Raw genomic sequence first — 22547 nt, forward strand, 5'->3', positions numbered from 1 at the left:
TCCTCCTTATGGCAAGCAATAATGACTTTTCACCGAAGATTGTAATATATTCCCTTTTTAAATTAAGTAAAATCACGTTAAGAGACTCTTCATCTCAGGAAACCAACTGAGGGGTGCTGGTGTGGAGGGGAGTGGGGGGTCGGGAGAGGGTGGCTGGGAGATGGACATTGGGGACGGTATGTGCTACGGTGAGTGCTGTGATTGTGTAAGGCTGATGAATCACAGACCTGTACCCCTGAAACAAATAATACATTATGTGATAATAATAAAGTTTGCTATGAATACTGATGTAAAAATAAAAATAAAATCAGTTTTAGTTATACAGAATGAATTAAGTCCCAGGGACAATTGTGTTACCAGAGTAGCTATAGTTAACACTATACTTAATCCTTAAAAGTTTGCTGAGAGGGTGCCTGCGTAGCTCAGTTGATTAAGCAACTGCCTTCGGCTCAGGTCACGACCCTGAAGTCCTGGGATCAAGTCCCGCATCAGGCTCCCAGCTCCACTGCTTCTCCCTCTGACCTTCTCCCCTCTCATGCTCTCTTCTCACTCTCTCTCTCAGATAAATAAAATCTTTAAAAAAAATTTGCTGAGAGGGTGGATCTTAGGTGAAATGTTCTTATCACCTAAAAAATAAAGTGGCAGGCGCAAACTTGGAACGGGTGGATATATTTGTGGCATTGATAGTGGTGATGATTCTATGAGTAAACACCATGAAATGCATCAGGTTCTATACCTTAAATATGTGTACTTTTTGTAAGCCAATCCTACCTCAATAGAGTGGCTTGAAAAATATAAAGAAGGGGCACCTGGGTGGCTCAGTTTAAGCCTCTGCCTTCAGCTCAGGTCATGATTTCAGGGTCCTGGGATCGAGCACCTGAGTCTGGCTCTCTGCTCAGCAGGGAGTCTGGTTCTCCCTTTCCCTTTCTCAATTAAATACATGAAATCTTTATATATATACACACACATAGAAAGTCAGAACTCTCGTTTGAGTCTTAATTTATCAATTTGGTGTCAGCTACTCTAAACCTCAACTAGAGGTTTAAAAAAATTTTTAAAAAATTAAAAATAAATAATAACAAAAATACCTCAATGGAAAATGGAAAAAAAAATTTAAGGAAAATACAAGACTGAATCAAATGTTTAAGATCGTAAATAATCATCCTACAAAAAAACAAAAGGGCTCTCTTACTGTGGGTTAAGGATATGGCAACATCTTTTTGTCTTAACACTTTTCAGTTGTGTCAAGGATAAGGCTCTCCACAGAACTGTGTACGGGAGAAGGGATGCTACCATCCTCCAAATCGCCCAGCTGTTAAAGTTCTGTTTTATCGTACTTGTAGGCTGCCCCCACACAGGGTAGCCCAAGAGACATGGTGGCTTTGGTGTCTGTCCTTGAAGTCCTGTGCATATTCCTGCAAGGGGCAGAGGCCTTCCCACTGATCTCATAGCCTTCAGAATCGTTTCCAAACAACTGCCACACACATTTGCAGGTTAGTTACATTTTGAAATCTGCAAGATCTGGCCTGCCCTCAGAATGCATTCAGGGAATTCGTTACGGAATCAAACCCCACTCCCTTGTCCATCCGCAACACACAATAAAACATGAAAGCACCCACAAGTTGGTAAAATAGATTTTATTTTTTCATACAAAGAAATAGTATGAATTAACAGAATTTTTTTTTTCCCTAGAAACATCTTTCTCTGTGTAAAATTACTTTGTGTTATACATAGGACAAAATACTTGTTTTAATTTTTTTTTTTTTTGTACATATTGGCTATTCTAACAACCAGGTTATAGAAGACATACGGCTAGAATCTGCACCGTATTTCAGATTACTGGGCTGAATGAACTCAGTCATAAATTAATGTTACCAAAGTGAAAAAAAAAAATCTAACCACACCTTTCAGTTTAATTGACCATCCTTCTTGAAAAACTGAAAAAGAAAAATGACACGGACGTCCGTGTCAGCGTTTGAGATAAAACGCTAAGTATTTCAAGTCTACTGGAAGCTTCCATTTTCCTTTCTTATGTAAATAGCCTGGCAGGATCTGAAACTGTTTCTCCAAAAGCTTAAAACTATCTGTCACTCAAAATGACTTCCAAAGAGAATCCCGTGAAAAGACAACGTCTCTTTCTCCGTCATCCAAGTATTTATTATGTAGTCACTATACCTAAATACCTTTCCAGGTACCACCTCCCACATTAACCAGACTATATAGCACAAACACCTCAAAGCAAGCATGGGGTAGACAGGGACCATAAAAACCTCCAATTTCTTTTTGCTGCTGTTGTTAACCTTTTTGTTTTTAACAAGCAAATGAAACGGAGATGAATAAAGTACTGCCAATGAATTATCAGAGCTTTCCCTGTAAACTGGAAAAAAATCCAAAGTACGCCCAGGGAAAAGGACTACAACAGGAACTGCTGTCTGTCTTCTAGCAGCTAAGAACTTGAGTGGGTGGTCTTGGAGATTGCTAGAACAGGAAGAAACTCAAGGCTAATTGTAGGAGAAAGACATGTGGGCCCAGGCTCTATGATAACTGTCACACAACAGGGGGTAACTGTGGGACAGATGCCGCGTCTGGTTGGGTTGGGAACTGTAAGCTATCAGACCCCTGTGAAGAGATGTGTGGAAGTGATCATTTATTTATCTTCTATAGGAAAACGTGCTCTAGTCCATCCTTGCTAATTATCAACATCTGTTTGGATTCGAGGATTTGACCCAGAATAGAATCCTGACTCACTTCAATGTTCATGACTCAGTGACCCTCCTTGTATCTGGAGATTTCCTGTTTCAGTTGTAAGGCAGAAGATAAACAACTTAATCAAAACTGTCCAGCTTGGAAAGATGACAGGGACCCGAAGGGGAAGGAAAAATGCATGCTTGTTTTCCTACTGCCTTGTCACATACCCTTCCCTGCGCTTTTTCTGCAATGCTACATCATGAGCTGTTATCAGGGCATGAAAGTGGCCAGAAGATAGTCAGGGCAGGGTTCTGTGGAGGTCGTGGATCCTGGCTTTTACTTTAAGTGATGTTATGTTGTAAATGGAAAGAGGCATTCTCCACTTTATTACGAATAAGCAGGCTTTCTGACTGGAAAAACGCACAACCCATTAGCACCCTTATGCAGATGTCTCGACGCCCAAGCAGCAAGAAGGGAGAACCATGCGAGGATTATGGCATTCCCCTAAATGCAGCTTCTGTACTACTTGGTAGAGGCAGTCACTAAGCTCTGAAATGAACAGAGCATCTGAGGAGTAACGTACTGGAGCCCCCGTGCCCATCCTCCTGGCCAGAACCAACACAATGATCCTGACTGTTCTGCAGCTCAGTATGAGCTAACCTAGATCTGGGCTCAAACTTGTGGGTGAACACAAACCAATCACCAAACAAGACATCACCCAAGGACCAGTGATGCCATGATCAATCTCTAAAGAGGAGTTATTTCTCTTTTCACACAAGTTCTCTTGCTCTACAGGGCGAGTTCTAGCCCATCCAACATACAAAAGGGTCTTTGTCAACATCATACCCCAACCATTCAGACACTGTGTGTCCCTTTCCACATAAGCCTTGGTGCAAATTTTCCAAACGAAAATTCTTCTATGATAGAAGCATTCTGGTTTAGGAAACAGGGTAAAGCCAACGTGTTCATTCTGTGATATTGCTATATGGTGAACCTGATGGCCATAAGCTAGCCGTCACAAATAATCTCCAACTGCTCTCTCAACAGAGAGCGATGGGGAGAGCCTTCTGCATCAGCAGCAGCAATGCTGCCTGGTGACCCTTCCTGCTGGGACCTAGCTCAATCAGGGACATTTTTATAACTGTTAAGCTCGGCAGCCGCCAGGCAACAACATTCTTTCCTCAGCCTGTCTGTGCAAGAGCCACTCTTGGTGTTCGCCATCTGGCTGTTGGCTACAGACTGTGTTGTCAATCTGTGATGAGCTAGGAATTCCAAGGAGGTGAGTTCCAGACACCAAGAAGGGGGCCAGGGATTCACTTCTTCTGCCTTCTTCACTTCCTTTTGGTGCTCTTTGTCTTTTCTCCCCACTGAGGTGGTCTGTCTACTGGATGTGCCCCACATGGGCTGGCTCGGCACCCAGCAGCACCTTGGGGGTGGGGGTGGGGCTCTGGGGGCATAGGATGCGCCTGATCGCCCCAGGGTCTTGACAGCTGCCACCCGTGGGTTTGTGCTGACGGTTCTGCTAGCCTAGGGGATTCTTTGGTGTGTCAGAGCAGAACATGGTGCACTCGTGCAAATGAGAGACCGTCTTTAGTTCTAAAGCAGCACACAAGCATCTCACACACGTGACCTGGGAAAGAGGAGCTATAACATCTGCATATGCTTCAAGCTGCTTCATGAACCAGGGACTGGGACAGAAGAGGATACAGGGCCATATTTCAAAATCATAAACTGAAGTGAAAGGACCCTGGGACGCAGACTCCCAGAGAGGAGGCATGTGTCCCTGCAAAGGTAGTAACCTACCCCCCCTTTCAAACTGAGCAGACTTGGGGGGAAAAGCCTAGTGCTGTGGTCTGGCCTCTACGTCCTTGGAAATGTCAACACATGGGCAAGAGGCTGCTACATGAGTCGTGACCTTAAGGGAGCCGCGCTGCTGGGACAGGTGGGGGCTCCTATGAGGTACGCACAGGCAGGGAGGGAGGAACAGAAGCCGGACCACAAGACCCAAGACACAAAGAGATGGCAAGTGAATTCAGACAGCGATCGAAGGCTGCATACCCGTAACAACAAAAATCTCAAGTTGTGCTTTTCTTCTTTTTAAATAAAATGGGTGGGGAGAGGGGGAGAAAAAAAAAAAACTGGAAGCACCATCCATCGTGAGGAAAAGAAGAAATTCAATACTTTGGAATGTTAACAGATTATGCAGCTAACTCTCTAAAGAGTGTGGCTAGGCAGCTTAGTGAGTTAATTGCTTATGAATTAAAAATAAATTATTATAAAATAGATTTCTGTACATTTTACATACATATAATCTCTCTCAATACATAAACCACGTGGTTAAGTCACACAGCCCCAGGGTCTGCTCAATCCCAGCCGAAGTCCTGGCCGGTCATCTGGTAGAACTTCAGGTTGAACGGCCGGTAGAACTCGCGCAGCCTGCGTACCACCTCGCGGTCGATCTCGGGGTGGGTCCTGCCCTTGGTCTTGCCCAGGCAGTGGGGCTTGCTGCTGCCCTCGGCCTTCTTGAGGCAGGGGAAGCCCTTGGTCTTGTTGAAGTAGAAGTGCTTGTCCGTGATGATCCTCTTGAGGCCCAGGAAGTCCTGCACGCGGCCCAGCTCGCCGGCCGGATCGCTGATGAGCCGCTCGCCACTCACGAAGAGCATCTGGCCGATGGGGAAGTGGCGCAGCCAGTGCTCCAGGTGCTTGGCATAGATGCCGATCTGGATGGCACTCCATGACGTGTCGATGAGGCCCGTTGTGCGGTTCTTGAACGTCAGGCTTTCGAAGGTGGGGATGTCAGGCCGCTTGGACAGCGTCTGCGTGTAGTCCGAGATGGCGCGGGTCACCGGGTCCCGCACCACCACGATGAGCTTGGTGTCCTTGGACATGGCCGAGATGCGCGCGGGCGCTTCGCGGGTGACAAAGTAACTGGGGGTCTTCTCCATGGTGATCTGGCCCTCCAGGGTCCTCGGCATCAGGTCCCTGGGGAAAGCAAGCAGAGCAAAGTCAGCTCAGAAGCAGGCACCTCTTTGGCCACGTGTGTCCACGGCCACACTGTTCATCCTGGTTCCCTCTAGTTACAGGGAACAGTGCTAGGAAGGTGAAAACATGGAAAAGGAATTTCAGAACTGAAAGGCGTGTGAACATCCCATCCGAAGCTTGGAGGCCAGATACTATCTCTGTGAAGTTGGTAGGCACCTTCCTCCAGGGTAGAAGCAGCGGGACAGGAGTTGCTCTGAATCCTCCCGTGGGGGCCACCTCTCCCTTATTTTTCCGGGCTATCCAGCATTTACACTTCTCCAAACAGCCAGTGTCAGAACACAAGGTCCTTGGCCTCTGGCTATGTGCCTTCCTCAACACAACACCTGGGACTCCCAGAGACTCTGCTGCCTACGGGTTCTCGCTAGCCTGAGCTCACCAAGCCTGAGCCCACATGCACTGGGGACAGGAAGGAAGATGTCCTCCCTCTCCCACCCAGCCACGCCAGACCAGCATCAACACACAGAGACCACTGACAAAACGCCTTTACCACGAAAAGCAGGCCCGAAGTCCACCAAAACCAGGAGGAATCAGACAGAAGCTAAACCAATACAAACCTGCCAAGAAGAAATCCCCAAGACCCAACTCCAGAAGCTTCCAGGAATACTGTGGATTCCATTAAAAAAAAAAGAGAGAGACTTGTATGATCTCTATCACTGCATTCACTTAAGCCAAAGGATGTGGATAATACCGTTAGGACCGATGGAGATGCGGCCTATGAGCCCCACGCCAGGAAGCCGTTTTGTGGCATAAGTGAGCGCGGACAGTAACACCAACGGCAGGTGGACGACTGTGCCTCGTCTGCTCTCTGAACTTGAGCCTTCTACCATGGGAAATGGGAAGAGCGTCCACCTACTTCATTCCATGGCTATGTGGTTCATAAAGCCAGAGCCGTTCAACCCTAAAAGCTAAGGGAAGCAGGCTCCAACACTGGACTGCCTGGGTTCAAATCCCAGCGTTGCTGCAGCAAAGCTGTGTTACCTTGAACACCTTTCTTAACCTCTCTGTGCGTTTCTCTTCCTCCTCTGTAAAGATGAATGGGATGGTACTTCCCTTGTGGAAGTTTAATGAGGAGGAGAACGATTAACGATCGTAGTACGCTTGCAACATGCCTGACACGCGGTCTGTAACTGACATTCACTGGCTACCCTACGACGACAATCGTTACCAGCATTACAGTGTTCGAGCCCATTTACAGCACCTGGTAGGACAAAGTTGGGCACCCACGTGTACATGAAAAGGCAAGGGGATGTGTTAACTCACAGGAGACGAAGTTTCGGGCACAGATGCACCATCTTCCATTAGCTCTGGGATAGCAACTTCTGACTGCTTCCTATATGGGCCCGTGAATTTAAAAATTATTTTAAAAAGACCATTTCCACATTATGTCTGACCAAATATCTACCTCTCGGTAGGACATACAAAAACTTCCAGCTTCGGGCCACCCCTCATCTACGGAGACCACGACTCCTCTCTTGAGCTCGTTTATGGAAACGATGATACAACGTTCTATCGCGGGAGCCAGATAGAACGGGGGGCTGCACGCTGGGTGAGCTCCCCCTTCACAGCAAGTTAGAGGAAGAGGTTTTTCCCTGAAGGAAGCCTGCCTGGCAGCAGCAGAGCCATCCCAGGCTTATGCTAAAGCTGGATTGACCCACTTTGCCCATTAACCACTTAGGTGAAGTCTCATCGGGCTAATGTGGGCGAGGATTAAACAGAGTTCCTGGCTCTCAACCGATTTCGCATTTTACCCAAGAGCTGGGCGAGTCTGATAAAATCCCAAGATCCCACCTCCCCGCCCTCCACCCACGTTAAGCCATCTGCCACCACAGTCTACAGGAGCTGAACATTCAGAATCAGAAGGCTACCAGCACGACTAGAAGAAATCCAAACCCCAAGTTCTCCGCAGCCCCTGGATAGGCGGGGGTCTGTCCTCAAAGAGTCCATCTGACCCAGCACTGGCTTTGAAGTCAGGCTGCTCCGTTAGACTCTCGGCATCCCTCCTGTTTGTATGTGACCCTGGATAGGTCACCTTACCTGCCCATGCCTCAGTTGGTGCCTCTGAACCATGGGGAAAATGATGATGTCCACCCCCTCTAAGGTTCTGAGAGGACTACCCAGCCAGCATTGGTGCGGAGCCTGTAGCTAGCTGGAGTCAAGAAACTGTTATCAGTTATCTTCTGTTCACTGCATCTGGGAAAGGACATGAGGGAGCGAGATCCACTGGGAGTAGAAAGCACGGAAAGAAGGAGCGCCTGGGTGGCTCAGTGGGTTAAAGCCTCTGCCTTCGGCTCAGGTGTGGTCCCAGGGTCCTGGGATCGAGCCCTGCATCGGGCTCCCTGCTTGGTGAGCCTACTTGTGATCTCTGTCTGTAAAATGAATAAATAAAATCTTTAAAAAAAAAAAAAAAAACTAGTAAAGAAGGAAATGGAAGAGCCTCGCTGTTCTCTAGTTCTGTTCCCTGAACTCTGGGCAGATTTCCTGAGCTCCACGGCCTGTGGGGCACCCAAGCCATTCTGGGTACCAGCTCCAAGGGAGCCCTCTGCCCAGAATGGTCTGGAATTTGCACACCTGTGCGTCAGAAAGACTCAAGGGGCCTCGTGCTATGACAGAGACTGCTCAGCCCGTGCCCACAGAAGGCTCTGGGCTGCTCTCCCCTAGGTGTGCTTTGCTTGCTTACAATGAGTGGCTGATGGGTGAGATGCACACTGGGTTTCTCCATCATTTCCTGCAATGCCCCCAAGCCCCTTCTGCTCATGGAAACTGGCTCAGAGACAACTGCTTCCCAGCATACCCCTGTGGGTCCACTTGGTGGGGAACACGGCTTGGGAACTGTGTCAAGAGTCCTGGCACCAAACCTTCTGGCAACTTACAGGCCAAGCCCTCTTTCTCCCCCTTCAGCCGCTCTGCTCCCCTGACCCCCAGGTCCTGGACCAAAGCCTTCCCCATTCTCTTCCCGGGTCTCTTCACCAGTGGCACGTCCTGCCCCAACACTCAAAACCTCCTGGGCACAAGTGCTTCCGAGAAGAAAGGATCAGGACATGGCCAAGGGCAAGACCCCTCGTGCGTGGGCCCTGCGTGCCTCTCCCAGCAGCCCCAGGCTGGACTCCCCAGCCAGCAGGGAGGTTGCAGCTTAATTGAGCGGCTCGTTATGAAAGCCAGTTTCTCAAACTGATCGTCACAGCTAATAATTATACAGCACTTGGGAGCTGGCGAGAAACGTTCACGTGCATTATCTGATTTAATCCTCACAATGAGTCTCTGAGGTAGGTCTTGCAATCTCCCATTGACTAATGACGAAACAAGCCGAAGGGGACAGGGTGGCTCATGCAGAAGCAGGTCGCAGGCCTGCAGATGGGACAGTTGGGACCGAAAGTTAACGTCCCCTACCCTGCCTTCCCTTTCTCTCATCCACGCTGCCTCCCCTCAACCTCCTGTTTCTGCTTAATAGGACTTAGAACCACACCCCTGCCCTCTCTTTAAACATACAAAAATAGACACCTGTATTTTTTCCTCTCTTTCGTAGATTAGGATCTTAATAATAGGTATTTCAGTGCTAGAATCAGAGGACTACGATGGTAATTTAGGTTCACACTCTCCAGCAGTTAGTTGCATGAAATGGTGGGAAGAGCTCTTCCCCTCCAGCGGCCCTGGACCCGGGTCCCCTCCTTCCCTCTTCACCAGGTGGGCAGGAAGGGGCACCTCTTCAAGCACAAGTCACCGTCGGGTGCTTGTGATACCCATGGGGCTGGAGAGGCAAGTCTGAGGAAGACACAGGCTTACACCGTGAGAACTGCCCTAGCACAAGCCTCCAAGAACCTGACCAGACAGGCTCACCCACGACAGAAAGCAGAAAGGACCCCTCTTTACCGAAACCAAAGTGGGTAAGGCTGGCATGTCAAAACCTGAGACCCGGGTGAGTCTAGAAGGGTCGCAGAGACTTTCATCTTGTTGGAGGCTATTCACAAGAGAGCTGTGTGCCACATTCTGGGGCGCTGGTTTCCTCCTGGAGGCATAGCAGGCTCATCTAGAATGCTCTCAACTCCAAGCCTGGGTTCTATCGCAGACCCCCGGAATCAGGCCCCAGCGCAGCAATCACTTAGACACACCTACCACTTACTCTGCTGATAACAGTGGAAGTTTTCCAGCAAACCCCAGGCTTCCCACTTGTGTGAGAGGCTCAGAGTGAAGTCTTGAGGTCCCACTCTGTCTGCTGCAGACCAGGTGCCAGGGCAAGGAGGGCTGCAGAGAACACAGCCATTGCAACACATAAAATACAGTCTGCTTTCATGCAGAGAGAAGGAAAGGATGTTTGCTGCCCCGAAACATGTGTGTGCCACAGAAACACACACGCACACATGCACACAGTCAGTTATCAAACCCAAGTCAGGCTGTCAGGGGAACAAAAGGAGGCAAACTGAAGGAACCAGAAGGAAGACAAGTCCTGATCAGCAGCAGCAAAAGTTAGACAGCATCGACGTAAACAGGAGACAGGAAGGCGAACAGGTCAAGAACAGCGCAGGTATCCCAGGGTCCGGGGATGAGCCCCGCATCGGGCTCTCTGCTCAGTGGGGAGTCTGCTTCCATTCCTCTCTCTCTCTGCCTACTTGTGATCCCTGTCTGTCAAATAAATAAATAAAATATTTAAAAGAAAAAAAAAAAAAGGAACAGCGCAAGTAACTGGATGGTCTGATGACGCTTTTGCCGAAGTATGTAGCTCCAAATGAACCAAAATTCTCTGCTCAAAACACAAACAAACAAAAAACACAACAACAACAACAAAATCTAAAAAAAAACAAAAACAAAAACAAAAAAAACCCGTAAAACTGAAGATGAGTTCATGGTCAGAAATGACCCCCTGAGCCCTTTCCAGCTTTTCTCACCAGAAGCGGGGCGGGGCAGGAGGGCGACTGCCAGAATGAAGTTCCAGGATTTAGAATCTCCAGCTCTCGGAGGACGCGGCCCTGTCTCTGCCTGTGCCTTCCCCAGACAGTGGAGGAGGCGAGCCCGCCACCGGCAGTGTCCCCTTCCCCCTGGGCGCTGGTGGTCACAGTCACAGGGCTTCCGAGAAGCACAGAGTTCATAAACCGACGAACATCCCCAGGTCCCGGCCTGGCTGTCCTGTGTCCCTGCTAAAAGCCAACAGTTAACAACCAACCTCCAGGCCTCACTGAGCAGGAAATTCGCCTGAGCCACAGTCCTAAAAAGCCCTAGATTTCAGATGTTCTCCAGCAGCCAATGTGGCCCTCATTTGCCTGCCCTGTTTCTTTCTCTCCTCAGCTGACACCTCCTGCTCCAGTGGTCCCGCCACTAAACCCCTTATTTAAACTGGCAAATGACACAACAATAAAAAGGCAGATTATTGAAATGGGTGTAACCTCAGTACAGCCCAGCAGATGCCGGAGACGTTTATGCACAGCAGATGCGAGTGAATGCATTTGAGACAGCAGATAAAGCTGCAGGCCAGCCACAGTGCGCTGGGGAGGGTCCTGCTCCAGCTCAGATCCAAGAAAACCAGGAACTGGAGACAGCCAGAACATTCGGCCTGCCCCTTTCTCCTCCCCCACCAGGAAGCAGGTCCTTGCTTGGTTGCAGAAATACCCCCACGTTTTCTGAACTCCCACAGAGATCTCTTCTTCTTTTTAAACATTTCTTTTTAACTTGCATATAATAATAAAGAATGACCCTCGGGGTCCAGCTCCGTCCAGCACTGGGAAATGCCACTACTCCCCAATCTGTCCTTGAGCAGCCCCTTGCCAGCAATGACCTTGGGGCGAGCAAAATCCACAGGACAGGCTCTCTTACAAAAGGCCACAGGATGCCCAAATCCTTGTTCAGATACTGGTTGGAGGAAAATACGGATTGAAATCAGAAAATGATCAATAGGGACTCAGTTATTTGGACATTACAGATATACTGCAGTTAAAAAAAAAAAAAAATTTCCATAAAGGTCTCAGTCCTGGTTCTGGTTCCGATTCTAACTGGCATGGGCCCCCCTAGCCATACCCTTGACGTTCTGGGCTGGAAACTTAGCACAGGGACCCCTGGGTGGCTCAGTCGTTAAGCATCTGCCTTCAGCTCAGGTCATGATCCCAGAGTCCTGGGCCTGAGCCCCCCATTGCGGGAAGCCTGCTTCTCCCTCTCCCACTCCCCCGGCTTGTATTCCCTCTCACTGTGCATCCATGTCAAATAAATAAATAAAATCTTAGTAAAAAGAAAAAAAACAAAACCAAACCAAAGTTAGCAAAGCCAAGGAGGTATCCGTGCTCTGCTCATTCTGAGAAACTTTTCCAACAACCGACCATCCTGGGATGCACAGGCCAGGAATCCAACTTTAGCTTCCCCGCAAAGAAACCCCGAGGCCAGTTTCTGAGAATTCAACACCCAAACTCGAAACAAACAGAACCATCTTTCCAAACGGAAGAATCAAGATTTCTAGAAAGCGTTATGACCCCAATACCAAAAATAGTGAAATAAAAATAAGCTACCTCATTCGTAGTACGGGCAGCCCCAAATCTGTCTAGGAAACAAAGACATCGCCTTCCAATGGCAAAAAGCAGGTAGAGTGCCACCCAACAAACCCACAAGCATCTGCAGCTGAATGCAGAGACACTGGGATCCGCAGAGATCAGGGAAGAGGAGAGAGGAAGAGACAGACAGTTGGGGAGCAAAGAGTTTTCAGGGCAGGAAAAACTGTCTGCATGATACCATAATGATGGCTATGGGGTATCCTCTGTTTGTCCAAGCCCATGGGATACACACACGGAGAAGGAACCAGGAGACAATGACCTGTCCAGGCAGATTCATCAGTTGTAACAAATGTCCCTCTTTGGTGGGCAATGAGGATGGTGGGGTACACCTGCACCTGGGAGGGGGGGGGTCCATGGGCATTCTGGGCAACTTCCCCTCAATTTCGCCATGAAATCTAACACTGGGTCAGAGGGAGGGGGGCCAAACCAGCGAGAGGGAAGCTGGAGGCTCGGCGCGAGTTGAGTGCCTTAGTCTCCCCATCACAGGGAGGCCAACTTGAAGGTTCAGGAAGGGCAGCACGGAGTGGGGGCAGGGGACAGGAGGCACTCAGTACCCCAGGCCAAAGTGTTAAAGCATTTTCAAGAGAAAACCCAAAGGCAAGACAAAAGCAGGCCGCAGAGTTATCAGGGCTCTAAGCACAGGCGTCTTATCCAGCACCCCCAAAAAACCTCCCTGGTGTCTGGTGACCCTATAAATCACAGAGGGCCTCCAGGGTCAGACACACAAGACCCGCAGCCTATCCCTCCTCCTTCCTCTCCTACAGACAGACTAGGTACTGGGGGACCAGGAAGGAGCTTCTGGAAACCCTAACCGTGGACAATGCTGGAGAAACGGGAACTCAAACCGTGGGCTGTCACTTTGGGAAGTTTCTTCTTTAAAGCCGCTGGCTTCCCGGGAGGGGAGGCAGGAGGAGGGGGTGGGAGCAAGATGTGTATCAGCTCGGGGCCCCTCCTTATCTGGAACCTTCTTCCTTTCCTAGGGAGGCTCAAAGCCCACCCGTTCTGGGAGCTCCCCTTCAAAGAGCGGCATCTCCATAAATAATGATCTCCATTTGGGGGAGATGTTTGCATATCAAAGAACCCCTTGGGGAGGGTTTAAAAATAATTTAAAATGAAATTGTAAATAGTCTGTTGTTCTCAGTGTCTCTCCGGGGCTGGACCAGTGGGGGCTGCCGGAAGTGATGTCATTATTCATTATAAAGTTTACTGGGCCTTCTCCCCTTCCTTTTATTATTATTATTTTTTTAAAGGTAAGGGGTAGAAAAGAAAAAACCAACAAAGGCTGGACTCCCCCAGACCCCCTCCTCTTCCAACCCTCCCCCCCCTCCTTTCTCCACCCCCAGCCCCCAACCCCCACTGCAAGGATTTGGCCTCCATTGTCCTAGAATTTCAATACTGCTCAGAAAATGAAAAGGCCCTGAATGCCATAAGGGGGCAGGGCGAAAAAGAGCATCTCGCTCCTCTGGGTCAACTCAAGATGCCTTTTATTTTGGCAGAATCCTCTGTTATAGACCCTGTTTCACAAAGGCTGGGAGTTCCTGTTCCTGGAAGGGGCTGGGGGTGGGGAGAGGTGGTGGTGGGGGGGGAGGAGGGAGAGTTTCAATTAAAAGCTAATAGCCTTTTGTGAAGAGCTCTCTGGGGCATTGCTCCAGTTTACTGGACTTCACTGTGTGCTGGGACTGATCCTGTGAAATGAGAGTAATCTGGGTCCCATCTCCCGGAAGAATAAAAACAAACAAAATTTTCTGACCATTGGAAAGAGAGAGAATATTCTGGGAAGCAGACTTTTTAGAAAGTAAATTCAGCCCCGTGGTGGGGCGGAGCAGAGGACCCAGACAGGAGGACAATGGGACACCAAAATCCAAAACCAAGAACCCTGGGGTTTGGTCTCCGATCAGCACCAGCTTCCGGGGCTGGAACAGGCTGCTTCTCCCTGGGGCAGGAACGCAGGAACCCAGCAACCCAGCGCCAGCCCAGGGCAGAGGCACTCACTTGTTGCTGTAAATCCTCTTCTAGCTCTCTGCCTCACACGAGAAAAGCCGCCTTCCCACTGCCCTTGGTAACTGGCAGCAAAAGTTTGTAAACAGGACTCCACCCAAAAGCCTTTGAAGCCCTCGGCACTGCCAGTCAAGTGATTTTCCTCTGATCTTGATTGATTGTCAGTGCCAGTCAATCAAGATGGAAGGAAAATCACTACCTTCGGCCAGGGAGCTGGGAGATAACCCACAGGACAAGGGGAGGGGGCTTTCTGGCAATCCAGGAAAGCCTAAAGGGCTCGGGCACCTGAAGCTCTGGGGTCTGCTCCCCGCCCTGCCCCTGACAAGCACCTAAGGCCTTGGAGGGCAGGCAGGCACTCAAAGCTTTGGGTTTGGTTTCCCTGTATATGCAAGTGAATGCGCTGGTTTAACAGGATGTTCTTCGGCTCTAAAATTCTAAAAGATGACCCTTAAGCTCTCCACCTCTCCCTCGCCTTCAGCCAAAACTAGCTATGGTACCACGCCAGTCAGCAGGGGTGAAGTAGACCGTCTATGCTAGCTTGATGAGTCATGATACGCATACACTGCACCGCATACACTGCACCTCAGGGACGCTGGTATAGACAAAACCCTAGGGTGTAATTCAGAGGCCAGTCACAGATGCCCTAAATCTATGCACCCTGGGTTAAGTAGCCTGACACCTGGTAGAGTAGAACGAAAAGCAGGATTCAAGGTCAGGCTGTGTGGCCTCCGGCAAGTTGCCCAATGTCTCTGAGCTGCCTTTCCTCACCTGCAAAATGGAAATATTTGTCCTGCCCAGTTTTTGAAAATCTTTTCAAAACATTTCAAATGTAGTTTGCAGGTGAGTAACCCCTTAAAAGCACCAAAACCCTACCCAAGAGTAAGGTGCAATGAACCCCACGCTCATCTCCTCTGTATTATCTCCTCTGGCGTACAGCCCTAGATATCTCTAAGGAAATATTGCCAAACAAAAAGAAACACCAAACTGGTTCTTAAACTCAAATGGCTATGTCAAATACAAGTATGTGAGGGGCGCCTGGCTGGCTCAGTTGTAAGAGCATGTGACTCTTAACCTCAGGGTTGTAAGCTCAAGTCCACGTTGGGTGTAGAGATTACTTAAAAATACAATCTTAAAAAAAAAAAAAAAAGAATCTGTAAGACAAACAAACACGTATCTGAAGGAGCCTTTAATCCTCACTTGTGCTATGAAGGATCTCATATTCGGACCTTCCTTCCTAGTCCCTGGCAGGACGCTGGAGAGAAAGGAAAACAGAGTGCCCCTTCTTGGGTTGATTTAACTGAATGAATGTGATGACGACCCAAGCCAAAGAATAATGGAAAACGAGGCAGTGTTTAGTAGGAACACAACCTATGTGGGAGGATTATTTCTCTTTCTTAACATGAGACGGAATGATGTTTACAAGCAGAACCAAACAGCCAGTTTAGGGGCAGGGGTTCCCCCTCTGAGGCTGATGGAAAGAAACAACCCACTTGGCCAATCTGGAAACAAGATCTACGTGGCCAAGACTCAATGTCATCAATTCCCTTCCTGCCTCCTGGCAAGCCAGCCAGTAAGGTTTGGGGACCAGAGAAGTCCCAGTCAACTCTTGACTTAAGTCCAAGACCAGGGCTCCATCCCGTTCTCCATTTCCCTTCTGCTCAACAGACAGAACCCGGCTTTATGGTGAGCAACTGAAAACGGTATAAAGTAAATGAGGTCCATAAAAATCCTGAGACCTAAGTTTAAGTGAAGTTAAACTAGGGAAAGGAGTACAAATAAACTTCCCTTATCACAGGCTTTAAATAGCTCAAGCCCGTTTTAGAGAAGGAGTACTTTCCACCCAGAGAGAACATCCTAGGCAGTCTATGCACTTAAAGAAACTGCTGACAAAGGAAAAAAGGGATGATTCTTATCTTGGACTTCTTAGGTCATCAGCACTTAACGTCTTCCTGGTTGGTTTGGCCCAGGGCTTGAGGCTGACGGAAAGGTGTCTCAAGGACTTGGGTGGCACAGCACAGCCAAGGCAAACTCCAAGGACGCCCCCGCCCCCTGAAGCCCCACACTTTCGGGGCATCTCAGCTCGGGAAGCAATGGAAGGTCACCAGAGTCCATTTCCGGCAGGAGAAAAAAGTCCACCCCCCCTCCAAATTCTCAGCCATTCATTGTCATGGTCAACCATCTTTTTTTTTTTTTAAATAAAAACTCAATAAATCTGGAAGAGATGAGAGTCTGCCTTGTTTGTGCATTTCACATCCAAAGACAAGAGAGACGATGAAACTACGTTCCCCTGAGCGTGTCCCGTTGTGACTTTCTACCTTCCATGAGAACATTTTGGCGGAGGATCCTGCCTGACTGGTGAGTCTTAAAATTTCCCCCAAGTCTATGCTTTAGACAAAGTGTTCTCTCCCTTGACCCCGCCAGGCCCACAAGGGAACCAAACCATAAGCACCAAGCAGATCAAATAACGGAATGGCTAGTGACAGAGCTGCTAGGAATTACCAGGGAGATTAGCCTTTTAGCCTTCATCAGCCTGAGCAGAAAACTAACCCCATAACTATTTTTAAGCCTAATGACAATTTCTAAGAACAAGACGTTTGGTGGGATCTTACTGCCCTCCATGTTTTGTTTGTATCAGTTTGGGCTGTGGATGTTCCAGATTTTTATCTTCAAAAGAAAACACAAGACCAAGAGCAAAACTCGGGCATAGGAAGCACTTGAGAGTAATGGGCTCCGTGAACACCTATGTGAATGAATGGAAGGAAATGAGCCAGCAAGCCTTGATGCTTGATGACCCTGAAGAATACAGTACAACAATGTCAAGACAACTGGGAGTCTCCTGGAATAATAAATTAGCATCGTCCGGGTCAGGTTCGAAGACGGTGAGGCTCTCAGCATCCCAACGCCCCAAAGTTAATTCTAGAGACATTTATGGGTCATCTCATCCATGACATTAAGTGACACAATTATACTAGCAGGCTATAGACACAAGGAAGGTCTTGAACTTAAATGCCCAGAGATAGGTGAGATACTTATCATGAGTGATTAAGGAATCAGTGAGATGGAGAGTGTTTATCATTTGTGGGGAGGATTCTTGCCTTCCGGGGGCATACTGTACATTTGGAGAGAAACTGACCAATGCATGAGAAGTTTACCAGCACACACTGTATGCTTGGCTCCAAGTGAGAAATGCAGAAAAGAAGCATCCAGGTGTGTCCTTTGGGACAACTGAAGCTACTCCCAAAGGTCGGTGGAAGTGAAGAAGACAAGACGAAAAGATAGCTAAGTTTAGGAACCTAAGACAGTGGCTGGGTCATTTAGCCTGGGCTGAAGATCTTTTTTGGAGGAAAAGCGAAAAATCAGGTTAGAAAGATCGGAAAATGGGCTGGCTGCCCTTCTCCAGGCTACCCAGCCTTCCATCCAGTACCTCCCCAGACAGCTTCCCAAACGTTAATGCGAGCAACCTTCACAGTCCCTCAGCATATGGAACATGATGTCCCAAATCCCTGGTAGGCCATGGGTCTCTCTCTGAGGGTACCCCATGTTCCCCACCTCCCTTTCTCACCCCTCCCCCAACTCTCCAGCACCCTAGCTGTGGGCAGGCACCTGCATTTCCTCAAATGGGTCATGAGGTCTCTTGCCACTCCCCAACACCTTCCCCCTGGGACTTCCTTCCTTCTAGAATATTCTTCCCAGTCCTTCTCCTTCTAAAAAAAGTTTCTATGACAGTCATCCCTTCCCCATTCTGGATTAGCAATCCCTGCTCCCTTCTCATAACCACCACCCTCCCAACACGCTCCTTCAAATACACACACGTACACACACACACAGTCAGCATGACTTTTGCCCATCTGCCGTTTCACTTCTCAAGGGGGCTGCAAACTGGGCTGCACCTTATTTTCACGGTGGCAAAACTAAGTGGCTGTTAGGTGAATGAAGGGTTAAGTGGGTGAATGAATAAATGCCAGACAGATGTTGGATGTGATCTGAAGCAAAGAAAATCCACATCAAGGGTAGGATACGAGTGGCGCGAAGACACATTAGGAACGTGGCATACCGTGCTCCCCAGCAGTGCTGATTAAACAGATCTGGGCTCTGTGAGCCTCCTGAAGACTGAGAAGAAAATGTCAAAAAATCTAGAATGAGCAAAAAAAAAGACTACCAGCGCCTCCAAGACAAAACCATGTTGTGCAAAGAGCATCCTTCCGGTTAGCTGACTCTAGCCTTTGAAATATTTTGCAGATCTGTGAATCACGAACAATACAGAGTTCTTAACCCTACATATGCAGAGGAATGCTTGCTGAAGGTTCTGTGGGTTTCCCTCTCCACTTCCCACCATCTGGAGAAAAGTCCGTTTCCCGCTCTCTTTGAAGATTTGTATTAACATTTCCTTATTCCAAGTGAACTTCACACCTGCCTGGTTTTCTCATTAATGAGGAATAAAACAGGGGTGCCTGGGTGGCTCAGCCGGTTAAGAGTCCGACTCTTGGTTCCAGCTCAGGTCATGATCTCAGGGCTGTGAGATTGAGCCCCACGCCCGGCTCCACGCTCAGCATGGAAGTCAGCTCAAGATTCTCTCTTCCTCTCCCTCTGCCCTTCCCTACCCATTCCCACCTCAGCAAGCTCACTCTCCCTCTCTCAAATAAATTATATATTTAAAAGAAATAATAAGTGAGGGATGCCTGGGTGGCTCAGTGGGTTAAGCCTCTGCCTTCGGCTCAGGTCGTGACCCCAGGGTCCTGAGATCGAGTCCCGCATCGGGCTCTCTACTCAGCAGGGAGCCTGCTTCCCTCCCTCTCTCTCTCTGCCTGCCTCTCTGCCTACTTGTGATCTCTGTCTGTCAAATAAATAAATAAAATCTTAAAAAAAAAAAAAGAAGGCTGGATTAACCGTATGTTTGGAAAAGTGTTCTTCCTGCCAGTGGTGTCCTCTTAGTGTCAACCCCCCCCCCCCATCTCAGTACCAAAAACAGTCACGCCTTCTTTTAACCGACAGCCTGTTTTCAATGACACGTGTCTTCATGGTCTGTCTGTCTGTCCACGAAGACAACCGGGGAGCTATGGACCCATAGTCCCACAGGAGACGTTTCTTGGGCCCAGTCATGGCTCCCTTTGCTGCTTCTCTTGTCTCCTGTCACAACATATGTGTCTGCAACCCTTTGGGGTATCATTAAAAACCACTGTTTTCCAAAAAGGAAGATACAGAATAAGGGAGATTCTGTGCATCTGAATGGGAAAGGGGAGAGCAGGAAGGACGAACACAGGGGCCGATAATGTGAGGCCATTTGGAAGGAAGAAAAAACGAAAGGCTGGGAACAGGACAGAGACTAGGGGAGAGGTGGCAGCAAGGGTCACCGCCCCTTTTTAGGCGTGGCACGCATGTGTTGTGAATTCACCCAGGTGAGCTGTAGCTTCCCACAATGAATAGGAGGTGTGAGGGAGCAGCAAAACGCAGGTGCTCCTCCAAGAACATAAACAAATGAGGAGTTAGGTTTTCGGGTCTGTAGGTAAAAAATTAGAACTTTTTTTAAAAAATTGGGGAGAAGGCAATTATCAACCCAGATTCTGGCTAGAACTCTGTTCCAGAAAGGCCAGTTGTGCGCAGATGGGGCGGCCTGGAGCGGGTGGCCAGCCTTCCTCTGAAATGCTCAGTGGCCTCTCCGTTTGGGGACAAAACCAAATAAAGGCCTTTAAGCTGCTACTTTTCCAAATGAATCCACTTCCCACTCCCGGGGGCTGGGAACACACAGCACTAAGCCCATGAGCAAACACCACCTAAAGGAGAGAACAAGAGAGATGCTCTCCGCTGCCCCATTAGCCAGGCTGGGAAATTAATGGAGTTCAAACCCCTCCAAAGACGGTCTTTCTGCGCTGGCTAAATGCACGCTGATTAACTCGTCACTTGGAGGCAGGCTCCTCCACCACGTACCACACTGAGAAATGCAGTCATTTGACTGTAGGAAGATCTGCTTAACGACGGTACCCCACCCGTCTTCCAGAAAGTTCTCCAAGGACCCAGAATTCCAAGAGAGGTCTTTTTTTTTTTTTTTTTTTTTTTAAGATTTTATTTATTTGACAGACACTGAGAGAGGGAAACAAGCAGGCGGAGTGGGAGAGGGAGAAGCAGACGCCCCGCTGAGCAGGGAGCCCAATGCGGGGCTTGATCCCAGCACCCTGCGGTCATGAGCTGAGCTGAAGACAGTCGCTTAACTGACTGAGCGACTTCTTTTAGTGACAAACAGGGTATCTGATGAAGGAAGGACTCCCTTTCCTGGGACCCTCTTCCTCTGAAGGGAGACCATGCACCTCTTATTTCGAACAGAACTGAAATGGTGAGGACCTTTGCTCACTGCCAAACGTGGCTCCACAGAGAACCCGAGAAACGGGATGGGCCCTCTGGGGCAGCATTGTCCATGAAGGGGACATGGACTTTGGGATTCAGCTTCAGGGCTTCACAGACCCCAGGGGCCCACGGAAGAGCCTGACACAGCCCAACAGCCACGTGTCAGGCATTAGCCAGACTTCACCACCAGAATCAGACTGGGATGGTGCGTTAGGAGGTCAGTGCCCAGAGCCCAGGGGACATGCATCCTCCATCCACGTAATGCGCCAGCATCACACTTAACCCCCGTGAGCTTCCTTCGCCCCCTCAGATTTTGACTACAAATGGGACACCACACCGTTACCTTAGTAAGCATCGACGTGACATAATGGGTCTACGCGTGGCCTTGGAAAGCCACAAAGACCCTGATCGCTAGAAGACCCCGAGTTCATGGCACAGAACAAGAATTCTGCCCCTGGTAAAGAAGAAACGGGCTTCCTTTGATCAGATGATGGTTCATTCTTGTCATTGCCCATGAGGAGGTCGATTCTGGGACCCGCCCAGCACCTTATTCACGAGAAGGCACGGGACGTCCATGATCTTGGTGGTGCTCCCCACCATTCTTCTCAGGGGACGTGGGCTCCATTTTTGAAATGGGCAGGGCGAGGGCTGGGGGCGGCGAAACAGGGCTGCCCCCAATCAAACACCAGACAATGGCAAACCAAGGACTTCGGCTTCAGGATGTTTGGCTCTGAATCTCCCGGCCATCCTAGCTCTCGACATTTCTAAGAACCTCCCAAGAGCAAAAGGCTCAAATGACCCAGTCCAGCACAGGACCCCCCTGACGCACCTCACACCACCACCCCCTTCCTAAAGAGGTTCCCACCGTCCCTTCTCTCCCTTTCTGATAATAAGAAATAAAAAGGGTTGCTTGTTTTGGGGTGTTTTTTTTTTTTTAAATATTTGTTTATTTATTTGAGAGAGTGAGAGCTAGAGTGAGCAAGGGGTGGGGGTGGGGCAGAGGGAGTGGGGGAAAGAAAGCCAAGCAGATTCCCCGCTGAGCGCAGAGCCCGACTCGGGGCTCGATCTTACCACCCTGAGATCAGGACCTCAGCTGAAGCCAAGAGTCGGACACTTAACCAACTAGATCACCCAGGAGTCCCAGAATGGCTGGCTTCAAATTAATTTCTGGGATGATAAGGGCTATAAATTATAATGAAATAAACATACACTAAACAAATGTGTGTGGGCGTGCGTGCGCACCTGTGTGCGTGCGTGTGCGTGTGTAGACAGATTAATTTAAAAACTGGGAGCTAAACCTCTTGCTGGTTCCCTGCACTCCTGCCTTATGCTTTTCTTTGAGTTCACTTCTCACTCACTCTTCTGAAACAAATGATCACACACACGAAAATAATCAGATTAGCCTCCCACCAAGCATGGCCCTAATTCCTCTGTCACTGTTCCCACCGCACCCTTGAGCCCTTTGTTTTCCAGCCAGGTCGGTGTTCTGCAGGAGGAAAGCACTCGCCCCGAATGCTAGGACCGATACTCCACGACACCACTGCTCCAGGCTTTGAGCCCACAAGGCTGGACACCCCGGGCTGGAGAGAAGGAAGAATGAGAATTTTTCTTGGCGGGCTTTACAGGTGTCCGAGACAGAGGGGCTGATCTGAGGTTCTCCTCCCTAATCGCCTTCTCCCCTTTCAATAAAGCAGGTGTGAAAAGGAAAAAACAAGCTGGCCCTAAATGTCCAGAAAGCCAGAAGTCATAGCCGAAGCCATCCTTCAGAAGTGAGGATACCTGAAACTATGCCAAGGTGAATGAGCCTCTCCAGTCCAGAAACAAACAGGCTGATGAATTAGTACCACAAAGCCACTGAGCTGAGCCCCCAAGAATCAATTCCATAGGCTGCCGCTTCTTCTAGCTCATTAACTATCTGAGATTACCATCATACGGGGAGTAGCCTCTCAGCTG

The 22547-nt window shown here is 48.9% G+C and overlaps 1 protein-coding gene across 1 annotated transcript in view; it reads right to left on the bottom strand.

Moving 5' to 3' along the window:
• Positions 1 to 1622: 1622 nt before the first annotated feature.
• The window catches only part of HS3ST3B1 (heparan sulfate-glucosamine 3-sulfotransferase 3B1), a 39219-nt gene continuing 18294 nt past the window's right edge, over positions 1623 to 22547 (bottom strand). Inside the window, exon 2 of the mRNA XM_059149080.1 lies at positions 1623 to 5670. Within this exon, the coding sequence (XP_059005063.1) occupies positions 5052 to 5670 (619 nt within the window). The 3' untranslated portion in view covers positions 1623 to 5051. The remainder of the gene's footprint in view (positions 5671 to 22547) is intronic.

The sequence above is a fragment of the Mustela lutreola genome, chromosome 15 (genome assembly GCF_030435805.1).
Source record: "Mustela lutreola isolate mMusLut2 chromosome 15, mMusLut2.pri, whole genome shotgun sequence".
NCBI lineage: Eukaryota > Metazoa > Chordata > Mammalia > Carnivora > Mustelidae > Mustela > Mustela lutreola.